At 40.3% G+C, this 22,325-nt stretch overlaps 2 protein-coding genes and 1 non-coding gene across 3 annotated transcripts; all 3 read left to right on the plus strand.

The window, feature by feature from the left end:
• The first annotated feature begins 229 nt into the window (after nucleotides 1-229).
• Nucleotides 230-1,932, plus strand: LOC105380111 (26S proteasome non-ATPase regulatory subunit 14). The gene is made up of 4 exons (XM_011549609.3): nucleotides 230-379; nucleotides 494-695; nucleotides 811-967; nucleotides 1,252-1,932. Exons 2-4 carry the CDS (start codon nucleotides 518-520, stop codon nucleotides 1,850-1,852), a joined length of 936 nt encoding a protein of 311 aa, XP_011547911.1. The 5' UTR covers nucleotides 230-379; nucleotides 494-517; the 3' UTR covers nucleotides 1,853-1,932.
• A 285-nt stretch (nucleotides 1,933-2,217) lies between these two features.
• Trnat-agu lies at nucleotides 2,218-2,291 on the plus strand. The gene has a single exon. It is a non-coding gene; the product is annotated as a tRNA-Thr (tRNA).
• A 2,318-nt stretch (nucleotides 2,292-4,609) lies between these two features.
• Nucleotides 4,610-18,807, plus strand: LOC105380112. The gene is made up of 19 exons (XM_048625674.1): nucleotides 4,610-4,909; nucleotides 5,369-5,472; nucleotides 7,218-7,463; nucleotides 7,708-7,870; nucleotides 8,116-8,254; nucleotides 8,801-9,013; nucleotides 9,477-9,678; nucleotides 10,078-10,252; nucleotides 10,717-10,902; nucleotides 11,348-11,507; nucleotides 11,718-11,835; nucleotides 12,761-12,886; nucleotides 13,712-13,854; nucleotides 14,481-14,572; nucleotides 15,130-15,246; nucleotides 15,822-15,968; nucleotides 17,338-17,414; nucleotides 18,022-18,105; nucleotides 18,596-18,807. The coding sequence occupies exons 1-19, from the start codon at nucleotides 4,702-4,704 to the stop codon at nucleotides 18,782-18,784; spliced, it is 2,889 nt and encodes a 962-aa protein (XP_048481631.1). The 5' UTR covers nucleotides 4,610-4,701; the 3' UTR covers nucleotides 18,785-18,807.
• The last annotated feature ends 3,518 nt before the right edge of the window (nucleotides 18,808-22,325 follow it).

The raw sequence follows: 22,325 nt of genomic DNA on the forward strand, positions 1-22,325 counted from the left end.
TATGGAATGTCTGCGCAGCTTTTTTTTTTTTATTGTTCATTTAGGTATTTATAATATTTCTGTGTAACAAGTGTAATAGGTGGATATCTGTCCGTGCCAGTGATCAATGGTAAATGGGGACCACCCCACACACTACGAAAAACGGTATACCGGCGCCCGGTAAACCTTAGCTTGTATGGTCTACTTAATAAAGGACATTGTTCGGGCTAGTAATTTAGTTTTTTTTTCATCTGGCAATTATTGCATGAGGTGAGCTTGCATATTCGACATACGAAGTTGTCAAGTTGTCATTTTATTCAACTCATTTTGGGTTAGAAAAACGGGAATTATTTCATTAAAATTTGTTAAACTAAATGAATTAGGTTTATAATAGTTTAGTGTAAGTGAAGTTGACGGATACAAGTCTATTTCATTTTGATTTTGCCAGTAAATAACAGTTATTAACGCGGAGACAAAATCGGCTTTGCTGACTGGTGATTTTGTATTGTTTTAGATAAATACAAGCTAACAATAAATAATGGATCGTTTACTTCGTTTGGGTGGCGGCATGACCGGGTTGTCGCAAGCACCTCCGCCTACAGATGCCCCCGCGGTGGACACCGCTGAGCAAGTTTACATATCGTCCTTAGCTCTCTTGAAGATGCTGAAACACGGTCGCGCTGGAGTACCCATGGAAGTCATGGGGCTTATGTTAGGTAAATATACTGTAACGAATGCTAATCATTATGAAAATATCTTTACACATTCTATTTATCATAATACAAGAAATGGTCATCAGGCATACTAACATTATCACATTGTATTTTCCAGGCGAGTTTGTGGATGACTACACGGTGCGCGTGATCGACGTGTTCGCGATGCCGCAGACAGGGACGGGCGTGTCGGTGGAGGCCGTGGACCCTGTGTTCCAGGCCAAGATGTTGGACATGCTGAAGCAGACTGGCCGCCCGGAGATGGTGGTGGGCTGGTAAGTGTTCTGTTCTGGCTCTCTCAAATAGATCCTTTGTGCATATCCCCAAGGTCTTAACTGCCTTCTTAAGCTTGGGCCACTTTCCACCATGCTGGCTGGTAAGCTAGTTTGTTAGAGAGGATGACTTGCAATTAACTTTATTTTCAGCTGCAAGTTGATTGAAGTTGATTATTATTGTGTTACTTTTGACCATTGAAACTGCACAGTGAATTGATGAATTATTGAAATACTCGTGTACTATGGAACTAAATTGAACTAATCCATGTTCTATTATATGTCAGGTACCATTCACACCCTGGGTTTGGCTGCTGGCTGTCAGGTGTAGACATCAACACTCAGCAATCATTTGAAGCCCTGTCCGAGCGAGCAGTGGCAGTTGTGGTGGACCCCATCCAGTCAGTGAAGGGCAAAGTAGTGATAGATGCATTCCGCCTCATCAACCCCAACATGATGGTGCTGGGACAGGAGCCCCGGCAGACCACCTCCAACCTCGGACATCTGCAGAAGCCCTCAGTGCAAGCCTTGATCCACGGCCTAAACCGTCACTACTATTCCATCAGTATAAACTATAGAAAGAATGAGTTGGAGCAAAAGATGCTGTTAAATCTACACAAGAAGTCCTGGATGGACGGCCTCACTCTCTCTAACTACAAGGACCATTGCTCCATCAACGACACCACCGTCACTGATATGCTGGAGCTGGCCAAGAACTACAACAAGGCACTAGAGGACGAGGAGAAGATGACTCCCGAGCAGTTAGCTATAAAGAATGTCGGCAAACAAGACCCCAAGAGGCATTTAGAAGAGAAAGTGGATGTATTGATGTCAAACAACATAGTCCAGTGTCTAGGAGCCATGCTCGACACGATGGTGTTCAAATGATGCCTGTGACTGACTATTTGTATCAATTTTTATTTAAGGCTATAGAAAAGTGGCAAATAAAGCAAATCCCGTCTAACAGATCTATTCTTGTAATCTTGTCTTGTCCACTCAATGTATTATACCTATGTACTAATTTACTTAATTGTATTACAAAAATAAAACAACAGTTTCTTTTATAATAATTTATAAGTTTTAATGACATAAACTTAATTTTGTTGCTCTCACTAATAGTCCATTGGTATGGCTGATTTTTGCAGATTAATTCTAGACTTTAAAATGTGATGTACTCGTACATTACCCTATTACTTTATTATCATTGGTGTAGGAATGCTTAAAGATTAAATTTTTCAGGTCATATATTCATTGGCGCCGTGGCTTAGTTGGTTAAAGCGCCTGTCTAGTAAACAGGAGATCACGAGTTCGAATCTCGTCGGGGCCTTCGTTGTGGAAATAACATTTTGTTCGGGCTTTACATAAATACCTTGAGTTTTCCGGATACCGAGTTTATATTTTTAGATAGTTGGGGTAGTTATAGTAACGAGTAAACGCGAATTTATATGGCACGGGAGAGTCGCCACCTAGCGGTACTCGCGCTGTACTAGTTCCGCGTTATACAAATTTGCGTCGATTTTTAATACTCTATCGGTTTCGAAAAACCTACAATAGGCCCTCTGAATTACTTTATATTAATAATTTTTTATTTATACTTAATTTATAATGGTTTCCGGAGTTTTTTGGTAGGTAATTATATTAAGGTCAAGGAACAGTAGTACTTCTCTAACGAGAAGATTGAGGTATTGAGGTGAGTTGAGGTGTATACTATCATAGAGAAAAGAACACTACGCATGTAATACATAGGCTGTCTAATCTGTGGTGTATACTTACTAAACATAAACTTAGGAAACTTATGTACTTACAACTAGTACAACCCAATGCAAGATTTATTTTTGCTGATTATTTATCTTTATGAATGTAATCGTCGGAACATCTATCTATCCTTATATTACAAAACCAATCGATAACTCTGTCACTTTATCAAATGCTTAGATAAATGTTGGTAGTATACCTAATGTGCTTCATAAGTCAAGCAGGGGAACCCCGGCATAACAAATAACGTCTATTCATCATAGCCCAGTGGACGTGACCTATCAAATAGACATTATTTACAGTTATATTCAGAATACTTACTAAATAAATATTTTCAACAATAGTTGTCTTCGCGTTGTATCACATTTTAGGATCTCGTGTTTGGTTTATTGTCTTGTTGAAGCAAATTCATCAACTTTTAGCATTTTTGCTTAATTCACTCTCTGTAATAACTAATTTTGGATTGTTGGATGAATTCATAAAATAGATGATTCGATCTCTAGGCTTTGATTATAAAGTCTGTAGGGTTAATCAGTCTTGAAAAACCCAATGTCCGCCATGGATTATAACGGGCTGTGTGATGTGTTTTGTGATATGTTTTATAGGTACACATTGTAGCATTTACATGGATAGTAGAGTTGTTCCGGCTCGCCTTTGTTCCCATCATGAAACGCCGATGCAATGCAACAGCTACAAATGTGTGCCTAGCTAACTAGCTATCAAGTTCTATACTAACTGTTGCTTAACATATTGATCGCTAGTTAACAGTTGTTATCAAAACATCCGAGATCCAGCGCGGTCTCAAGGAACTCCCAGGGAGAACCCGAGCCCGCGTTGTTATATGGCATTCAATGAGGAACTCCATGGTCTATTATTATATACTTACATACAGTGAAACTATAAAGTCCTGAAATTAAATGAGGGCACTGCTATCTTTCATGTAGCAACCCTATATAGCGAAACATAACTGACTTTGATACTTGAAATTTTGCCTGTGAACTTCCTACCTATTTATGTATTTTAAAAACAACTTACCATCCACAAAAATAGCTCTTATACAAGCTAGAAGGTGTTAATATGAAGGCTATAATAGTGAAACCAAAACCAATAAATATTTATTTAGATAACGTTATTACAACTGTATAAAAAAACTGGATCTGTTGACATAGTAAAGACATCAATTTCTCTATTTGGACGGCCAGTTCTGTTTCTTCCAGGAGTTAGAAATATTCCATATTTTGCCCTCTTTGGCACGCTGGTCCGATATAACTATAAAATAAAATTAAAAAATCTTTTTGAGTTACACAATGCCCCCCAAATTCACACAATGTGAATTTAGTAAGTAAACAAAAAATATATCTTCAAGTATCAAAATGTTAAGGTTTGACTCAACTGAAACCAGATGAAACCTACAATCAGTGGTATGTAAACAATGTTCGACTTGGGCTCTAAACCTAGGTTTATCGATAAATGAAGCGTTGGTACTAATAAAAAATGAGTTATAACAATTTGTACAATGCTACATACCCGTCATACACGCTGTACGAGCGTAAACATCGTCCAAATTCGACAAAATGTGTCCAGATTGATGTTCCGCTAAACATTGTATAAAAACTCGATGAATAACTTCACTAGCTTGACTACGAATATTTTTCTTCATCTTCCTAATTGCAACCAAGCGTAAATTGTTGCTTTTATCTCGATTATTCTTATAATTAATAAGAAAATTAAAAAAAACAGCTAACCGCCTATTGACATAAACAATTGTTATGACTTTTATGTTTCTTTTCTAATGGTGCCAGGCCCCTGAAAATTTTAGTTCCTCAAACATTAATTTCAGGACTTTATAGTTTCACTGTACTTACCATTGATTAAACTGTCATTCGCACAGGAATCGACAGTTCGACAAAATAAACACTGAAGAAAAAAAACACTTGAAAATAAAGTTAAAGGAAGTTGTACAAGATAGCCTATAATCTCCAATGGAAAGTCTACAGCAAGTAACATCATCGGGCACCAACCTGGCGATGCCCGAGGATGGCGCGGGTCAGGGGTCGTCAAACGAGGGCCGCGGGCGCATCCGCTCGGGCACGGGCACCCCGCTCGGCCTCCGCATCGGCAGTCTCTTCTTGTCCTGGGCGGAAGTTTCAGACATCAACTTCTTGTCGGACTCGCAGATACAACAAATATGTCAGTAACTATATCTTATGTATATTTTACATAATGCCGCTAGGTTGAGCGGAGCGGACATCCACCCGTATCAAATATCTTTCAGGTTCCGTCTGGAATACAGACTCGTCTGGATGTTAGGGCTGGTAGTTACAATCTTCTGACTCAGTCAGGTAAGCGCGCGCTTCTCACGCCACAGATGCGCGTTCGAATCCCGGCGCTGACATAATATTGTATACCAATGCGTTCTTTGGAATTTAAGTAGGTACAATGAATACCATCGCTCTTACGGTGAAGGGAAACATCGTGAGGAAACCAAGATTGCTCATCTAGATTCGATCAGAAGCTTCAGCGTTTCTTCCAGGCATCCCCATCATACCCACGATCGCCTGTAACCAACGATGACAGCTGTATAGCATTTTCATTGACCCCAGTAGTCACTAGCAGCGATGCATAGATTCATGCCCACCTATGTTTCAGGCTTGGCGACGAAGTCCCGGCGCACCTCGCAGCGAGGCCTGTCGATATCGTTCGTACCCTCGCAGCTACTGACGGAGCTGGACGACAAGATGTTGACCGAAGTGGTGCGTGCATGAATATGTAGAGAGTGAAATTTTATCAGTGTACTGTACTGTACAGGCAGCCAGTCAATAAACAACACTAAAATGTTGAGTAGGTCATTTTTTAAGTTTAAGTACCTACTTATGCTAAGAAACAGTTTTTCCAAATGTTGTCATCATCATCATCAGGTCCTGGGGTCCCTAATCAGGGACATAGGGCTCGAAGTGTAGATTTCCACTCTGACCGGTCCTGTGCCACGCCTTCGACTTCGTGCCAGCTCATGCCGAGGGCGGCTGCCTCCTGCACGACAGTGCGACGCCACGTGGTTTTTGGCCGTCCCCTCTTTCGCTTGCCAGATGCAGCCCACTTTGTCAGGGAGATTTTGGGTGGATGGTCTTCGGATCTCCGCAGCGTATGGCCAATCCAGCTCCACTTCTTAAGCCGGATTTCCGAGTCAATTCTCCTCTGGTTGGTCAGTCTCCATAACTCCGTATTCGAGATGGTTCGCGGCCAGAATACCTTTAGTATCTGTCTAAGGCATTTGTTGACAAACACTTGTAGCCTTCTTGTTAGGTCATCTCTTACGAATCACGTTTCGCAACCATATAATAGTACTGACTTGACGTTTGACTCGAAAATCGGAACTTTAGTGCGGCGAGCGATGACGGAGGAGTCCCAGACGGGCTTGAGCTGCGCAAAGGCTGACCGGGCCTTGTTGATGCGGGCGTCGATGTCGGCCTCGGTTCCGCCGTGTGGGTCCACGACGCTGCCGAGGTACGTGAATTTGTTCACTCTCTCCACGGCCTCCCCGTTTACATGCACGGCGCAATCATCCGACGTGTTGAGACGCATCTCTTTAGTTTTGGAGCAGTTTATGCGTAGTCCATCCTTTTCTGCTTCTCTGGCGAGGTCGTCAATTTTGGACTGCAGGTGTTGGCGTTTAGTCGATAGCAGACAAAGATCGTCTGCAAAGTCGATGTCCTCTAATTGCTGTTCTACGCATTACGTCGTCTAGAACCGTTATAAAGAGGAGGGGTGATAGTAAACAGCCTTGTTTGACGCCCGCGGTGACAGGTATAGATTCAATGAGCTCGCCACAGTGCAGAACTCTGCATGAGGAACCTATGTATAGGCATCGTATCATCGATATGATTTTCTCCGATTGATTGACCACTGTGGTGGTCTAGCATCTGGAAAATCTTAAAGAAGAAAGGTATCCCGGAGAAAATCATATCCAAATGTTGTTGGTGCAAATATTTTTTTAGTCCTGCCCATGTTAAATACACTCATACATAGGTAAATCTGATAATATTCAGCCTTATGTTCACACGTTCATACACACTTAGTTACTATCCACTTACATACCTACGTTTTACGTTTGTCGTTTTCGCGCATTTATAAAAGAGTGGTGCTGCACAGTGCACAGCACGTTCGAGTTAGATGGGGTAGCTAGAATGCCTAGGTATATTGAATTTAATATGCAGCTAATATCAAAGCCATCTGGTCTCATAAACTTTGTGTAAGTCCCAAAATTTCAGGCCGGTTATTAAATGCCTCAGAAAGTTGTCAAAGTTTATGCAAGGTAAACAGAAAATCGAGGCACGGCATAACTTAGTCATATTATAACATATTTTGCTATTCGGGATTTCGATATAGCCTGCTTGAGTAAGTACCGCTGAACAGGAGTAGATAGGTACTTATACATAGGTATTTTAATATGACTCTGATTGTAAAAGCCGTAAGGGGTCAAACTTATTAAATTAATTTCATTCAGTTCCACGAAAACGTGACAACCCTAATGAACGAAGAGCAATACTGGGGTTGTTTCTACATATTCCCCGAGTTATACAAGGACCAGTACTCCCCGACGGTGAAGATCAGGGGTCGCGGCGACATCCCGGCGCTGGTCGACGGGGTGCTGACGGTGGACATGGTCTCCATACACCTGAGCTACTTGAAGCGGACTCCGATTTTGAAAGACTTTGTGTATATCAAGCTGAATTTAGCTTCGTTGGTTAGTTTTAATGGCGATTTTTCTATTTGTGTAATCCTGTACGATTTTTTGGGTTCCGTTCCTTAAAAATCCTAAAATTTATAAACGGAACCCTTATAGGAATACTTTGTTGTCCGTCTTATTGCCTGTGAAGATTCTTTTCCGTTAAAATTTTTGTAACAGTTATTAAAGGTAAGACTTTTTGGAATACTTCTCAAATACATCTTAACATTTTGATCATCTAGTCTTAGTGCGTTGTTTCCAGCACTTAGTAAACATAGACGTGTTGAAGAACTTTCGCTACATCGTGTGGCTGGACCTCTCCTCCAATTATCTGACGGACGTCACTGTCCTCGCCCACATGCCGTGCCTCCAGCATCTGTCAGTGAGCTATAATAGACTTAGCAGCGTCCTGGAGTATAGCCCTGGTGAGTTACTAGAAGTACCTACTTAGTTTTATGAATAAAACACAAACGTAATCTGCAGTTCGAAGGAAAATCTCGCTCATAAAAGAAAATTTACTTAACTCGGCTGAATGGCTGAATGCAAAACATATTGGACCTTATAGGCAGCCCTTTTCTACCGAACCGTGTCCACATGGGACTGTTTATTAGTTTTCATAAACTGGGTTTGTAAGTACCTACCACCTAGTATTTATAGATTTTCATTCCAGCCCAGCATTATTTGACTGAAGTCTACTACAAATACAACGCGTTGAAAATCATACGTGATCTCACAGACTTTTGGTCGATAACGGTTCTTGATTTGAGTCATAATAATATTAAAAGTATAAGTGGATTGGAAAACCTGCAGTGAGTAATAAGATCGTTAGAATATCCGTAAAATAAGTCTTAGGCTGCCTTTCCACCAGAGATGTGCTATGCAGCTATGCTGCGAAGATGTGATATCTACGCTACGAAAATATGTGACCGTTTCCACCAATACTACGCTAGGTAGCTGTGCGAGGAAGATGCGCTACGAAGATGCGCCGCCGCAAAGTAGCTGTGCGAGAAAGATGCGCATCTCGAGCTATGCTATGTATCGATAGTATGGAAACGACGGGCATACTGTAGGTCTGCTCTGCACATACATAGCTAAATCACTCGCGATGGTCCATAGCACATATCCATAGCACGCATCCATAGCACGCATCATTCCATACAAAAAACATATCTTAGTTGAATCCGTTTCCACCAGTGCTAAGCTATGTGCACCAATAATTATGATTGGTGGATATCAAACGCATCCATAGCATCGTAGCATAGCACATCTCTGGTGGAAAAGCACCCTTAGGTACATACAGATCTTACGACAGAAACCGTAGGAAATTGTGTTTTTTAATCACATTTTCATTTCAGTTTTCTACGACACCTGGACTTAGCCTTTAATCACATCAAGACACTGGAAAACTTAAATAATCTGCGTTTGCTATGGTTGGATTTGTCGTACAATAACATCTCCTTATTCGAGATATCCGACACTATGGGTTTATGGACGCTACTGCACCTGGAGTATCTCAATCTAAATGAAAATAACTTGACATCCATGAGGCTTTTTTCTGGATGTTGCAGGTACAGTAAGGTGCAGAGAAACCTGACCCCCCTCAGAAACATTGTTACTATGAGAGGGGGGTCAGGTTTTTCTGCACCTGACCGTACCTAATTATTTCCTATGATTCCGTTTCATATATAAATTATTTAGGGTATTACTCTTTAAAGTCACTGATCATTCTGATCAATGCCATGCCATGCACCCAGTTTACTAGTTATTTCCGCACAAAATACAACGACTATAACTTCGAAATAAATAAACCCCAAAATCGCCAAACCATCCGCAGACTTCGGGCAGCTTGAAAACATCTGATAGTCGCGTTGCCCACTTACCAGACAACTCTCTCAGCACAAGCTTGCTTGTGTTGTGGTCCACCAACCCGCACTAGGCCAGCGCGGTGGACTAGGCCTTAAATCCTTGGAAGGAGACCCGTGCCTAAGGAGTGGGGACGTGATGGGTCGTGATGATGATGATGATCCGCAGGCTGCGTGAGCTCCACGCTCGCAACAACCGCTTCCACCAACTCCTGGAGCTGGCGGTCTACACGCGGCAGCTGCAGCGGCTCCAGGTCCTGGACCTGCGAGGGAACCCTGTCTGCGCCATCCCTGGATACAGCGACGTGGTGCTGAACACCTTCAGCTTGCTGCTGCGCTTGGATGACGCTCTGCTTGATCCCGAGCTTGTGGTTGGTGGTATAGAATGTTTGTTGGATGTGGTCCGATGGTAATTGGGACAGTTTTGCTTCGAGCTATGCAGTTTGGGTGTCTATAGTTTCTTACGAGTAAAAGTAAAGGAGCCTGCTCAGTGCTCTGTGACATATCACTTGTTCTTGTAATGCCTTTGGTGCACCCTGGGCAGACAACGACTGACGTTTATCTCAATGGATAATCGTTTCACTACGGTGACAAAACCTATAGTCTAGCTTTTGTGTTTGTCACTGAAACGATTAGAAACGAAGGCATGAACCTCTACTGCAAAATGCTAATCATATAACATCCGTATACGTAGCTTCTTCGTACTATTGCCTACCAGCGTACCACACCCATCTATCCCCAATGCCATCACCTTCTTCTTTACCCACCAGCGTCAATCCCGCATGGACATGAACCCTGACGTCACAACGCTGGCGACGCGGCGCCTGCTCCGTCTCCTGTACGTGGAACAACTCTCCCGCGCGCAGGTGTCTCCGCACACGCCGCCCGCGGACTGCACCGAGGTGCCGCTCATTGTGCTGGTCGGGTATGAAGGGGTCGGGAAAGGTACCAATCGCTATTACCTATAACTTCTTCTTAAAATGAAGAGCCTTGCTTTTACTAGCGTGCTTGATTGCTATGTAATAGCGTGAAAATCTTTATCTTCTTCTGCTTTCTTGTAAGATTTAAAAGTTGTCAGAAGAAGTAAATAGTTTGATGATGGTCGAAAAGAATTTAAAGACCGTTCTAAGCTAACCTTTGTATAAACAACGCCAGCATCAGTTTAATTAAAACCTGATTCATGATCATGACACTCTTGCTTTATTTTACGCCAATATTTTACAAAAATAGCCTTGGACTGAAAGGTCCGGTATCAAAGTGTAAATTAAATACTTACCTACTATTGTTTCTGTGCATTTACCACAGACGTCGTTAAACTTTCTACCCGCTTGTGTGACGCTTGTACACTAAGCAACCACTCTGCGTTCAAAGTGCCCCATGAACCAATAACTCTGAAGGTCATTCATCAGGTAGTCTCGCCAGTCGCCTGCTGTCCGACTACCCTGACCGGGTGCAGCTGGGCCGCCTCCACACGACGGCGCCGGAGCAGGTCTCACGCGGAGACATCTGCGTCTCGCGCGCACAGTTCGATCAGATGATACTGGACGGACAGTTCCTGACGTACTGCGAGCTGCACGGGGAGTCGTATGGCCTTAGTTAGTATCTTAGGGTTAATATGTCTATTGGCTATTTTTTATAAAATACTATACCGTATGATTAGCTTGATACCCCTATACATTTATTTTATACTAAGTAGGTATATAGGTATGTAGCGACACATGTTTTAGTCACATTTTACAATGTAAGCTTTCTAGTAACGTCCAGTAGCGAACAATGCGCAGACGCTAGTCGTCTCGCACCCGCCACTTAGATAACACACTTGAGAAATGTAATTTGGTTATCATGTCAGTAAATAGTTTGGCCTTAAGAAATCCTGCATTCGTCATTTACCTTCAACCCCATAGCCACCTCTTTATACCCTAAAGGTAGTTATAATCTGGTGAAAATTTTTCATTGGGTATTTTAATCATCAGAAGGATACTAAATAGAAATCTTATTGGTTAATTAAGACATTATCCTAAAACATTTTCTTATTTTCAGGTCGGGAACAAGCATTTATAGAAGGTGGAAAAGCGAAAATAGTATGTTTGGACCTCATAAGTGCCTTGATGTTGAAGCTGCGCGGGCGCCGCCCGTATTTGATCTATGTGTCTTGTGAAGACAAAGCTGCTTTGATAAGAAAGCAAAAAGAACTCAAAATGTGTGTGATTATTACATATTTCTCATTAATTAAGTACTTCTCATCGTGTCGGTGATAAACGCAAGAGCTAGGCTAGGTTTAGTCATTCTGGTGAAGAAAGTAGCGTCCGTCAACTACGTCACTGATTGGCCAGGGTGCGCCGAACGTATTTATAAGAGAGGTTCTTTTCGTGCACCCCTTCTTCATTACTGAGACATATGTATCCCACAGAGCGCGTCATTTCGCTCATCACCCGGGGTCCATGGACGGCTCTGCCGACAGGACCATGTTGCAGACTCTCCTCTCCGGACGCATCATCATCACCGGCATTATCAATGAGATACTCATGGCAAGTGAACGTTTTTATATTTATATCATCACGTATTACGTAAATATCTTACCTAGATATTTGCCAGCCAAACATGTCACTTTTCTAAGGGTAGTTTAAGAACCTTTTAGATAAAAACTGCATAAAGTTGTTATATTTACGCAATGATTAAAAAAGTAAATATATTAGTAGATAGATATTAGTAGATATATTAGTAGATTTGACGGCTGAATGGCGTAGTGGTTAGTGACCCTGACTACTGAGCCGAAGGTCCCGGGTTCGATTCCCGGCTGGGGCAGATATTTGTTTAAACACAGATATTTGTTCTCGGGTCTTAGGTGTTGATATTTATATTTAGTATCTATCTATCTATGTATTTGTGTAGATATATCAGCTGTCCGACACCCATAACACAGGTTCTGCCTAGCTTGGGGTCGGATGGCCGTGTGTGAGATGTCCCCACATATTATTATTATAGCCTATAGAAGTGCTATAATAATATGCTATCACAGCTCTTCGTCATCCAGCCTCTACACCGGCTACATTATAATGAATCCCGTAAGTACATAAATGTCAATGTATGTACTTACGGGATGACCAGCAGGGGAGGAATCTTAGTAACGTGTTGGATGCAGGAAACTTGGGAAAAGTAGCCTTGATTTTCATTAGGCTGTGGATAGTAGGTACCTAACTAGGTAGTGTATGTCTAGTTGTATACTAACACTGAGTTGCACAAAGGAACTTTAAGCAATTTAATGGCGGCATTAAATCTATTGCTGTCTTGCTTTGATAGTTTACGGGCAGAAAAAGACAGAATAGAATAGAATAGAATAGAATACTACTTTATTGACTTAAAAACAATTAGGCAGACGTAGATTTAATACCAACATTAGCTTAATGTTCCTTTCTGCAACTCGGCATTTCGACGAGTTATTTGCCCCAACAGAAGCTTCCAGAAGACAAGGACCGGAGTGAGTTCCAGCTGGCGGCGGACTGCTCGCTGCTCGACGACAGTGACGAGCGCACCCGCGAGTATGTGCAGGGGGCTCATGTGTTGAGCCGTCTGAGCAATGTATGAACTTTGTTTATTATGCATAGGATAGAAGTTAACTAAAGTACTTATATCTAGTTAAATCTAGGTGTATAGTCTCATGTAAATCTGGCTCGTCTCGATCGCCTAACAATTACTAGAGTTGCATTAACTGCAATGTGCGTGCAATGCGTGACTTTTGCTTTAGAGGCTATCTATGCCCTACATTAGTCAGGACATGGGTAGCAGCTTTGAGCTAAGCAATCATTTCTACTACTGCAGGGCTGCTATAACTATGTACTAGGTACCTGTCGTAAATGCACGGATTGCCCAAAGACGCCCGATATCTTCTGGGACACGCCAGTGGCCAAATATGCATTCGTTTCTTAGTAAGCACACCGCTGCTGCCGCTACACGAGTTCGTTATCGACGTAGATAAACGTCACTATATCGCGATTGGCCATAAATACGACACTGAGATTTGTGGAACACGCATAAAACGAGCTTATCGATGTCGATGGCGAATCCGTGTAGCGGCCGCTGAAATAGAATAGAATAGAATATTTATTCAGAAAATACTTAATGCTAAATGTGATTTACAATAATAGGTCAACTCTTAATGCTAAAGGTAGTTTAAAATGCTGATCTGAACTAGGAAACAACAGAGTTTTTCCTGTATTTCAGATGGAAAAGCTCTAAATTAAACAATTTTAGAATCTAAATTAAATAATCTTAGAACAGAAAATATTAAGTAATCTTACTTTCTAAATGTTTTATGTTAGATTTATTATAAACAAGGCAATTTATGTTAGGTGTAGGTAATTATATAAGTTAAAATGAGAATAATCATAATGTTTCTCTGTAAAGAGCGTCGTGGCCGAGCCCGGGCCAGCGGCGGCGTCGTCGCTGCAGCGCGCGACAACTCGCGACACGAGCCTGCTGTCGCTGTTCAAGGACTCGCAGGACGGAAGCGACTACGTCAGCGTCATGGCCGACAGCTTCGGGAGGAAGTTAGTTTTTAAATATAGTTTATGGGTGGGTCTGACAACGATAACTTTGCAACTGGTAAAAGATGGAAGGTCATTGTTTTCTTTGACTGGTAGCCCTAAATTAAGAAAGAAGAGTAACATGTACCACGTCAGGTCAAAAATTACAAAGATTGACGATTACGAAGAAGAAGAAAGCCCAATTATGTATTTTTGTGCGTTGGCACTTGTTTATGTTGTAAAGTGAAATTTGGTACAATTTATTTTTACTGTAATATAATAATAATAATAATATAATAATATGTGGGGACATCTCACACACGGCCATTCGACCCCAAGCTAGGCGGAACCTGTGTTATGGGTGTCGGACAGCTGATATATCTACACAAATACATTGATAGATAAGTACATATTAAATATAAATATCAACACCCAAGACCCGAGTACAAATATCTGTCTTTAAACAAATATCTGCCCCATCGCAGTCAGGGTCACTAACCACTACACCATTCAGCCGTCTATAGGTCCGTTTCCCCCGCAGCGTTGAATCCCATCCTGAAGTAAGAACTTAAGAAGTGGTATTTATTGCACGTTTTTCGATATTTTTAAATTATATAACTTATAATTAAATTTCATTATCATGACCTCAGTGTCGCCAAGGTGAGAAGCACGCCGTCCGAGCACTCGCAACCGCTGAGAGACCAACCTGTAGATACCAGTCAGTATCAATCTTCATTAAAAGGTGAGTCTTGTCTATTTATTACCTCTATTATAAGAACTTGCCTAATATTGAGGAGCCAAAGAATGGAATATTTAGAAAAAGTTGTTATCTGAGAACGTCAAGACGCTATTCATAAGAACTTGAGTATGCAATTCAGTTTGTGATTGGCTGTTGAGTAGGATGAGTAGTAGCTCAAACTTAGGTATAATTAGGTAATTGACTAATTATTATAATAATGTAACTAATAGACCTTTATGTTTCCGTTGTGGCTGTAGGTAGGCATATATCCTATAAGTATACTTAACCTTATCTTCTTGTTAAATCCTACCTTCAGTCACTATATCTTTTTTTTTATTATATGCGGGGACCTATTAATGGCATCAAGTAATTATTAAGTTGTATTATTTTTAGTAAATGCTGTTGGTTCTCCATGAAAATGTAAAAAAAAATATTAAATTTTAATCAAGTTAGAAACTGGGCCTTTGTGTTTTATTAAATTTGTCATATTTTAGGCTAGAAATAATAGGGGTACTTACTAAATTATGATAATATACTGTAATAACAGATTTGTATTATAGATTTGCCGTTCGACGGCGCTAAGTCGTCGAAATCTGTGACATTTTGCACCAAGGACAACCAAGAAATGGAACTGCATCCGGCAATCCCTATAGACGTCGTGGACATTGATAAAAATGGTAATTAGAAAAGTTGAAATCTAATTGTATCCACGGAAACTTTATTGATCCCGTGACTTTACTATTTTAACAGGTTTTTTTTTCAACCAAAGTTTTTCAGAACGAGCCCCAGAATCATCCCATTTTGATTTACTGTACCATTTTCGCAAAAAGAGCCAAAACATGGAATCTGGGACTCGACTCGTAGATGCAGCTAATATAATATATGCTGCTAAGTCGCTTGCGACGTCGCGGCAAAACTTAGATACATGCCAACACAGGTTCTGCGTCAATTTGTCGCCTAGTGAATTCCAGGCTATCCAAGTCCCTATCTATCCGGACTGGGTAGACACAGCGACACCCGCACCCCTCACGATGTTTTCCTTCACCGTAAGAGCGACGGTATACATTGTACTTAAATTCAAAGAACTCATTGGTACATGTCAGCTCCGGGATTCGAACCCGTATCTCTGACGTGCATGAATAGCGGGCGCTTACCCGACCACCGCTCTTCCTTGTTATGATCTAACCGAGTATGATGTAACTGGGGCTTACTATCCCAGTGTAAAGTACAAGCCAAGCCCCTGTCCATCCAGATCCAGAGATCGGTCGCGCGAGCTCGCTGCGCTCCGTCAGCGCGCGGCTGCGCGAGGGCGCGCCGGCCGACCACGAGCTGTGGTACGCATTCCTCGAGGAGGCGGGGCTGCTGCGGCACAGCGACACCTACACACCCGCGCCTAGATGTGAGTGGGGCTTTAGGGTGCCTGTCCACCAGTGCGGAGAGGTGTGGTGGAGCGGTGTGCAAGGCAAAAATCATCTAATGAGCTGAGCGCAAATTGCGTGGGCAGAGTTTTTATGCAATCTCATTGGTAATTTTTTACCTCGCACACCGATCCGCTCCTTCGCTCCACACTAGTGAAAAGCAGCCTTATACATTAGGGTGTCCCGTCAGACCTTTTTTTTATTTCCCTTACACAAGACCTCTTAAAAGTTGCGTATTGGGTCATACACATACATCATCAAAATAGTTTTTTAAATTAAAAAAAATATATATCTTCAGGGCTCTACCGATGTCTAAACTTTCAAAATTTTGTATTTTTTTTAAATATTTTACCATCCATAATTTTGACTCCTGAATCCTGAATGTGCTTTTGTGTGGATGTAATAACAAATGTCAAGATCATCGATATTTGTATCAGAACTTAAATTCCAATCGTGACTTCAGAGCGAATTATTCAATTACTGAAGTTTAGCTCGAAAAATACCTAAAATTGAAAAGATACCGCTAAATAAAATACATAATTTTTTTTTATGGCTATTTCATGAAACTGAAATGTTTTATCGAGTATCCTGGAAAAAAAAATGACTTTTGTGTCCGTATTTTTTTTTCTTTTGTATGAAAGTTACAAAAATTCAAAATGAGGTAGAGCCCCCAACATATCATGAATTTTTATATTTTTTTGTTATTTCGTGATCAGTGTAATATTACGCAAGTTTTGGTGCCTCTTGTCATACATGAGTAAAAATTGTAGGCTACTTGATATGACGGAGTTGTTACATGGTCTAGCTTTATTGCTAGTTAGGTATAATCATTTCTTAAGATTTTGGGTAGCCGCCCATCCGAAAACCCGCCGATAATGGGTGGCGACCCTTAGCCACCTGCGCAGAACTAGTTAATAATATAGTGACTATGAAGGTAGACAAGATAATTGCTTTCAGTTTCACTTTTATCATACCTAATATCCCGCAATGGGGCCCGCAATGAGACAGATTCCGACGGATGACAGACATGACTGGCAGTGACTGGCACGCTTGGTTTCGTAGTAAATTTTCAACCTCGGATCCTCATTTGAGAGATTTAGGCCTTGTTTCACAAGGTCTGGTTAGTGGCTACCTGTGAGATAAAATACATGCTGACACTCTCTGTTATTATTTTTTGACAGTGACAGCATGCATTTTATCTCACAGGTAGCCACTAACCAGACATTGTGAAAGAAGGCCTTACTTACTAACTTATACATATACCTACTATTTCCTGTGTCCTGTCGATATTCGGGGATGATAATGGTAATACTGGGCTTTATCAATATAGTTTTTTTTTTGTAATTGCAGCTTTTTCTAGCGTGTCTCTGTCGGCGGGGCCGGCGCATAAAAGTTCTTTTCTCAGGCATATGGAGAACTATTCGTCTGTAAGTTTCAAAAATACGCACATTATTTGTTATTTAGTCTTTGATATGCAAAAGTTTCGGAATGACTTGTAACCAAGTTACAGCAATCTTTAGGAGAGGCCTATGTCCAACAGTGGACTATAGGCTGAGAGAGAGATTACAAGTTACAAGCAATACTTACCTCGGATTACATTATTATTTTCTAGGATAAGTTATTATATTTAGGTATAAGTAGATAACGTCGACGGCGACGACGGCTGACGGCCGAATGGCGTAGTGGTTAGTGACCCTGACTACTGAGCCGATGGTCCCGGGTTCGATTCCCGGCTGGGGCAGATATTTGTTTAAACACAGATATTTGTTCTCGGGTCTTGGATGTGCCCGTTAAATGGCAATAAGCCCGCCCCCTACTACATTGGGATTAACATAACACTCTGGCGAAAAGTGGGTGCAGCAATGCACCTCTGCCTACCCCGCAAGGGAGTACATTAGTACAAGGCGTGAGTGCGTGTTTTTTGTTTTTTTTTGTTAGATAACGTAGTTTGAGATAAGGCTAAACCTAAATTGAAGTTAATTAGAGTATTGATAAAATAATATTGTTTGAAAACACTTTGAAATATGATTTCAGAGTGGCGCCGACGCGCAAACTACAAATGTGAGGGATGATTACGACAGCATCCATCGGAACTCACCCGGATTATTCTGGGAGACGGTTAGATCTTTAATATCTTATGTTTTTTGTTATCTACACTGATAATTTAAATTGATATTTTGGCATTTTGTTTAATGACCAAAGTAAAATATAAATATATTATTAGATTGATATAAATAACACCTGTCCTGAGTACATTATCTTACGACAGCCCATATCAGCTTCATGAGTAGAGCCTGGCAAGGAAGAATAGGAAGGTATAGGTTCGCCACTACTCTAATAGACTTTCCCATAGGAGTTTCTACACTAACTTGCCAGGCTGTAATGTTGTACACAAAAAAAACGAACATTGTTTCTTTGGCTACGGGGCTACGAATGCCTACGACGTAGTCGCTACGACGTAGCCGCTCGTAGGCTCTCGTAGCGATCTTGTAGCGAATAGACACGTATTAATTTGTTTCTGTGTTTATTAATGTGTGAAAAATAATATAGAAGTATGTTAAATAAATGAACTTAAATATTGTGTAAAAGTAGTATATTTGTTCCACAGATTATGACTGACGACGTTGATAAAGCCTACGAAAAGTTAAAGAGAATAGTGAGAGATATTGTGAGATCGCAGGCAACACTGAAACCTATGTTTGACATAGATTTCGTAAATCTTGAAGAATACCCTTCAGTTCAAAGAAAGTTGGAAAAAATACGATGTGATATAGCTCCCCACAGGAATTTCTATTAAAATAAAAACATTATCATAAAGTACCTAATTTTCATGTTCTATAATTTCAATGTTGATTAAGTATAAAAAAGTAGGGAATGGGATATTCTAAGTAATAATGTAATTGCTTTGACTCAGCTTTACAGTTCAAGTAAATGCCATTCCTTTTGCATGTTATGCAGAGCCCCTGATCAGCGTTTTCTTTGAAAGGTACAGACTAAATACGTGACGTAAAAAAACTAAACAATCTCACGAGTGCCTCTCTTCCAAAAGGGTTTAAAAAATTCAATACAACAACGGGAACTTCAGAAATAAGAGTCTAAAGGTAAACATGGTGAATGAAAACCATTGTTTAGTTTTTTTATGTTACGTATTTAGTCTAAAGGTAAACATTAACCTATCAGTATCGAACACACTTCACGGGCATGCCGACGCCGCGCGCCGTTTGTCCACATTTATGACAATTCGTTTGGTGCGTACCGTATGATTTGGACTAGTGGACGCTTACCTTTAGGAAGAAAGTGAAACATAGTAAGAAGAAGAAGTTGTTAGAATTTTCTACCACTCCCACTTTAGTACTAACTGGGTGTCGTGGCCCGGGCAGCTGGCAGCCGGCAGCTCGGTGCGGGACACATTTTTATTGCAGCTCGTTTCACCGAAGAGAAAGCTTAGCTCGGAATCCGGATAAAACTGTACTTTCAACTTTAACAAGCTGTAGCTGTCCGGTTCTAAATTATGATGTTCACTATACATAGATACAACCTAAATCCTGTGTAGAACCAGAAATTATAGTCTTATACTCAGGTACTTAGTAAAGTGGCCCTAAATGTGCCAAATACCAGTGTGCCAAATGCGTGTGTGTATAAAAACTCCTGCAATAAGAATGCTATGCATAAAACATAGCAGAACATGGCTGAATGCAGTCGCCGAATTGAATTAATATCAAACTGATTTCGTCTAAAAACCAAAATGTAAACAACAATATGAGAATAAATAACACATGTTCACTTATTATTGTCCGAAAACACAAAGAGTTCCAGGAATGTGTTCATATTTTACCGATCACAAAGCGCCCCGGCCGCCCCGGGCTATGCGATGGAAATATATTTTTTCTCTCACAATCGGATAAAAGGTTTTCACTCCTTTCTTCTTGTTTTATTTTTATTTACAAAGGACCTATCCATCATAAACTTTACTTACCTACCTAGTGTAGTGTAAATATCATTCTATCGTAGTAAGATTATTTACAGCCAGATTTTCAACCTTTACACGCATACTTAGATACAATATTTGAATATACATATTATTATATATTATGTAAGTTAAGTACCTAAATATTTCTGCATTTACCTAACGCAATATTCACAAAAATTCATAAAATCTTTATTATAATTAGCTTGTTTCCTAGATAGTCAATAAATGACTAAAACAAATGAATGAAACATGTGAAATATCCATTTCCATCATGAATTTTAGTCAAAAGGAATAAATACGTCATCCAGGAACACAAAAAGTCGTTGCATGTTAAGCTGCAGCTAATGAGCCTCATTAACTCGCATTGGGATCAACCATGAATAAACTGATCCAATAGGTATTAGCTACTTTACTTGTATTTGAGGCTATACAGGGTGATATTCAGGATAACCCTCTCTCGGATTATTATACCTACCACTTTTTCGACACCCTGTATAACTCTGCGCGCAAATTATGCAGGGTTTAATTTCATCAGTGACCCAAAACACCTATCAATAAACAAATAAAAACGGTAAATTTTCGAAGAAAAACTGTTTTTTTTTTACGATTATGAAATCTATGAAGATGACACCACGTTTTATCTCAGAATTTGCACGGGAAAACCTTTAAAGGCGATGTAAAACTCTGCATCTCTATAACGTTCTCATAAATGAACGTAACAGTAGGTAATTAGGGGCAAACATTTTATAAAACAAATGCGGAGTGCACGGATGCGGGTCTCCGGTGCATATTTTATCAACACAAGAGTCGGCCGCGTCCCTGCGGTCTCACTGTAGCCACCAACTATTTATGCTAAATTATGGAATTATAATGTCGGATGCTTAGCGCAGGTCAAAAATTGTTTTGTTTGAATGTTTATATCATACAATTATCTTTACATGTACACCAATTCATGAAAAAAAAGTACCTACCTAACTATTAACTTTATAAAAAATACATGACTAAAATGTACCTACCTAACTAAAAATAAAACAGCTGAGTAAAAAAACCTGCCTTGTACCTACTACCATAGCAAATTTTTACCAAACCTTGAGATGGAAGAAAGTGAGTTTATTTACAGCTTTTCTGTAAACCGCTGAAAATAGTTTAGTTCTGTAGGTCTCTTCAATTACGCTGGTCGATGGCGCGTGGAACAAAGACAGTTGGTTTGTCTGCAGTTCCGCTATCGGTAGTGGCCACGGCAGCACCCGCTCAAGCGAATAATCATAAGACACAATCACTTATTGTAACGGGCTGTAGTTTATTTAGCACCAGAAAGCATACGAGATTTTTTCGTGAAATAGGAAGTTTGCTCTCCACTAATCACATTTTCAGGTTTGCCATGTAGCAATTACCTAAGCTGACACCCTGGATACAAATAGACTATTATTTATCCCGGAATTCCCACAAGATTTTTTTTTAATACAATGCAAAGCTGGCGGAAACATCTAGTGTGTGAATTAACGTTTGTGCGAAATAAGAACAACATAAATGTGCGACAAACGACAAATGGTCGTTACTCAGAACTCCGATACTACGATAAAGCGAAATTATAATAATTTTCGTTTGGTTGGGTTTCAAGAAAGTGACAAAGTTTGTATAAACCTTCTATTTCCCGCATATACATGGCCTCAATTTTCTTCCCGTAATGCTAGTTGCTGCACTCGACGCACAATCACATACCTGATTGAATATACAATTATCTATACTATTTTATGTAATAGAACTTTCTTAATCTGTTAAGGAAAAAGAAAGTTTATTGAATATGCATATGAATACTTATAGGTAAAGCGATGAGATAAAAAGGTTTGATGACATACTTCTTGTTTAATGTCTTGTCGGGAAACTTGGATTACCTCTTCGGGGATTATCATATATCATATATGTATCCATGAGTATGTACAAGCCTAGTATAAGCAATCTCTGTTTTGAATTAAACATAAATCGATAGAGCTTGAAACTAATTACCTTTTAACGAATTCACGAGAGAAGCTTTTGTTTATCAAACTATAATGCATGTAGAATGGAGCATCGAGAAAATCGATACATTTCACTGCGATGAATTCGAAGAAATACAAGATGGTAGCACATTCGGTTGATGGCTACGAACAATATGTGCTTGTTAGAACTTCGTCCGCCACTTCGAAGTAATAGTTCCTCTTTTCCATTTTTTTCAGTATCAATTCAGATTCAGCTGCAGATCGAAAAACTTTGTCTCCATTTAACCTTTTTCCTCTCATTCTTTCAGGACTCATTTACCTCCGTCTTGAAATCACTTTTAAATGAGAATTATGCACATTTTTTCTCTTTTACTTCGTGATTCAGCTTT

The sequence above is a fragment of the Plutella xylostella genome, chromosome 3, assembly GCF_932276165.1.
Source record: "Plutella xylostella chromosome 3, ilPluXylo3.1, whole genome shotgun sequence".
Taxonomy (NCBI): Eukaryota; Metazoa; Arthropoda; class Insecta; order Lepidoptera; family Plutellidae; genus Plutella; species Plutella xylostella.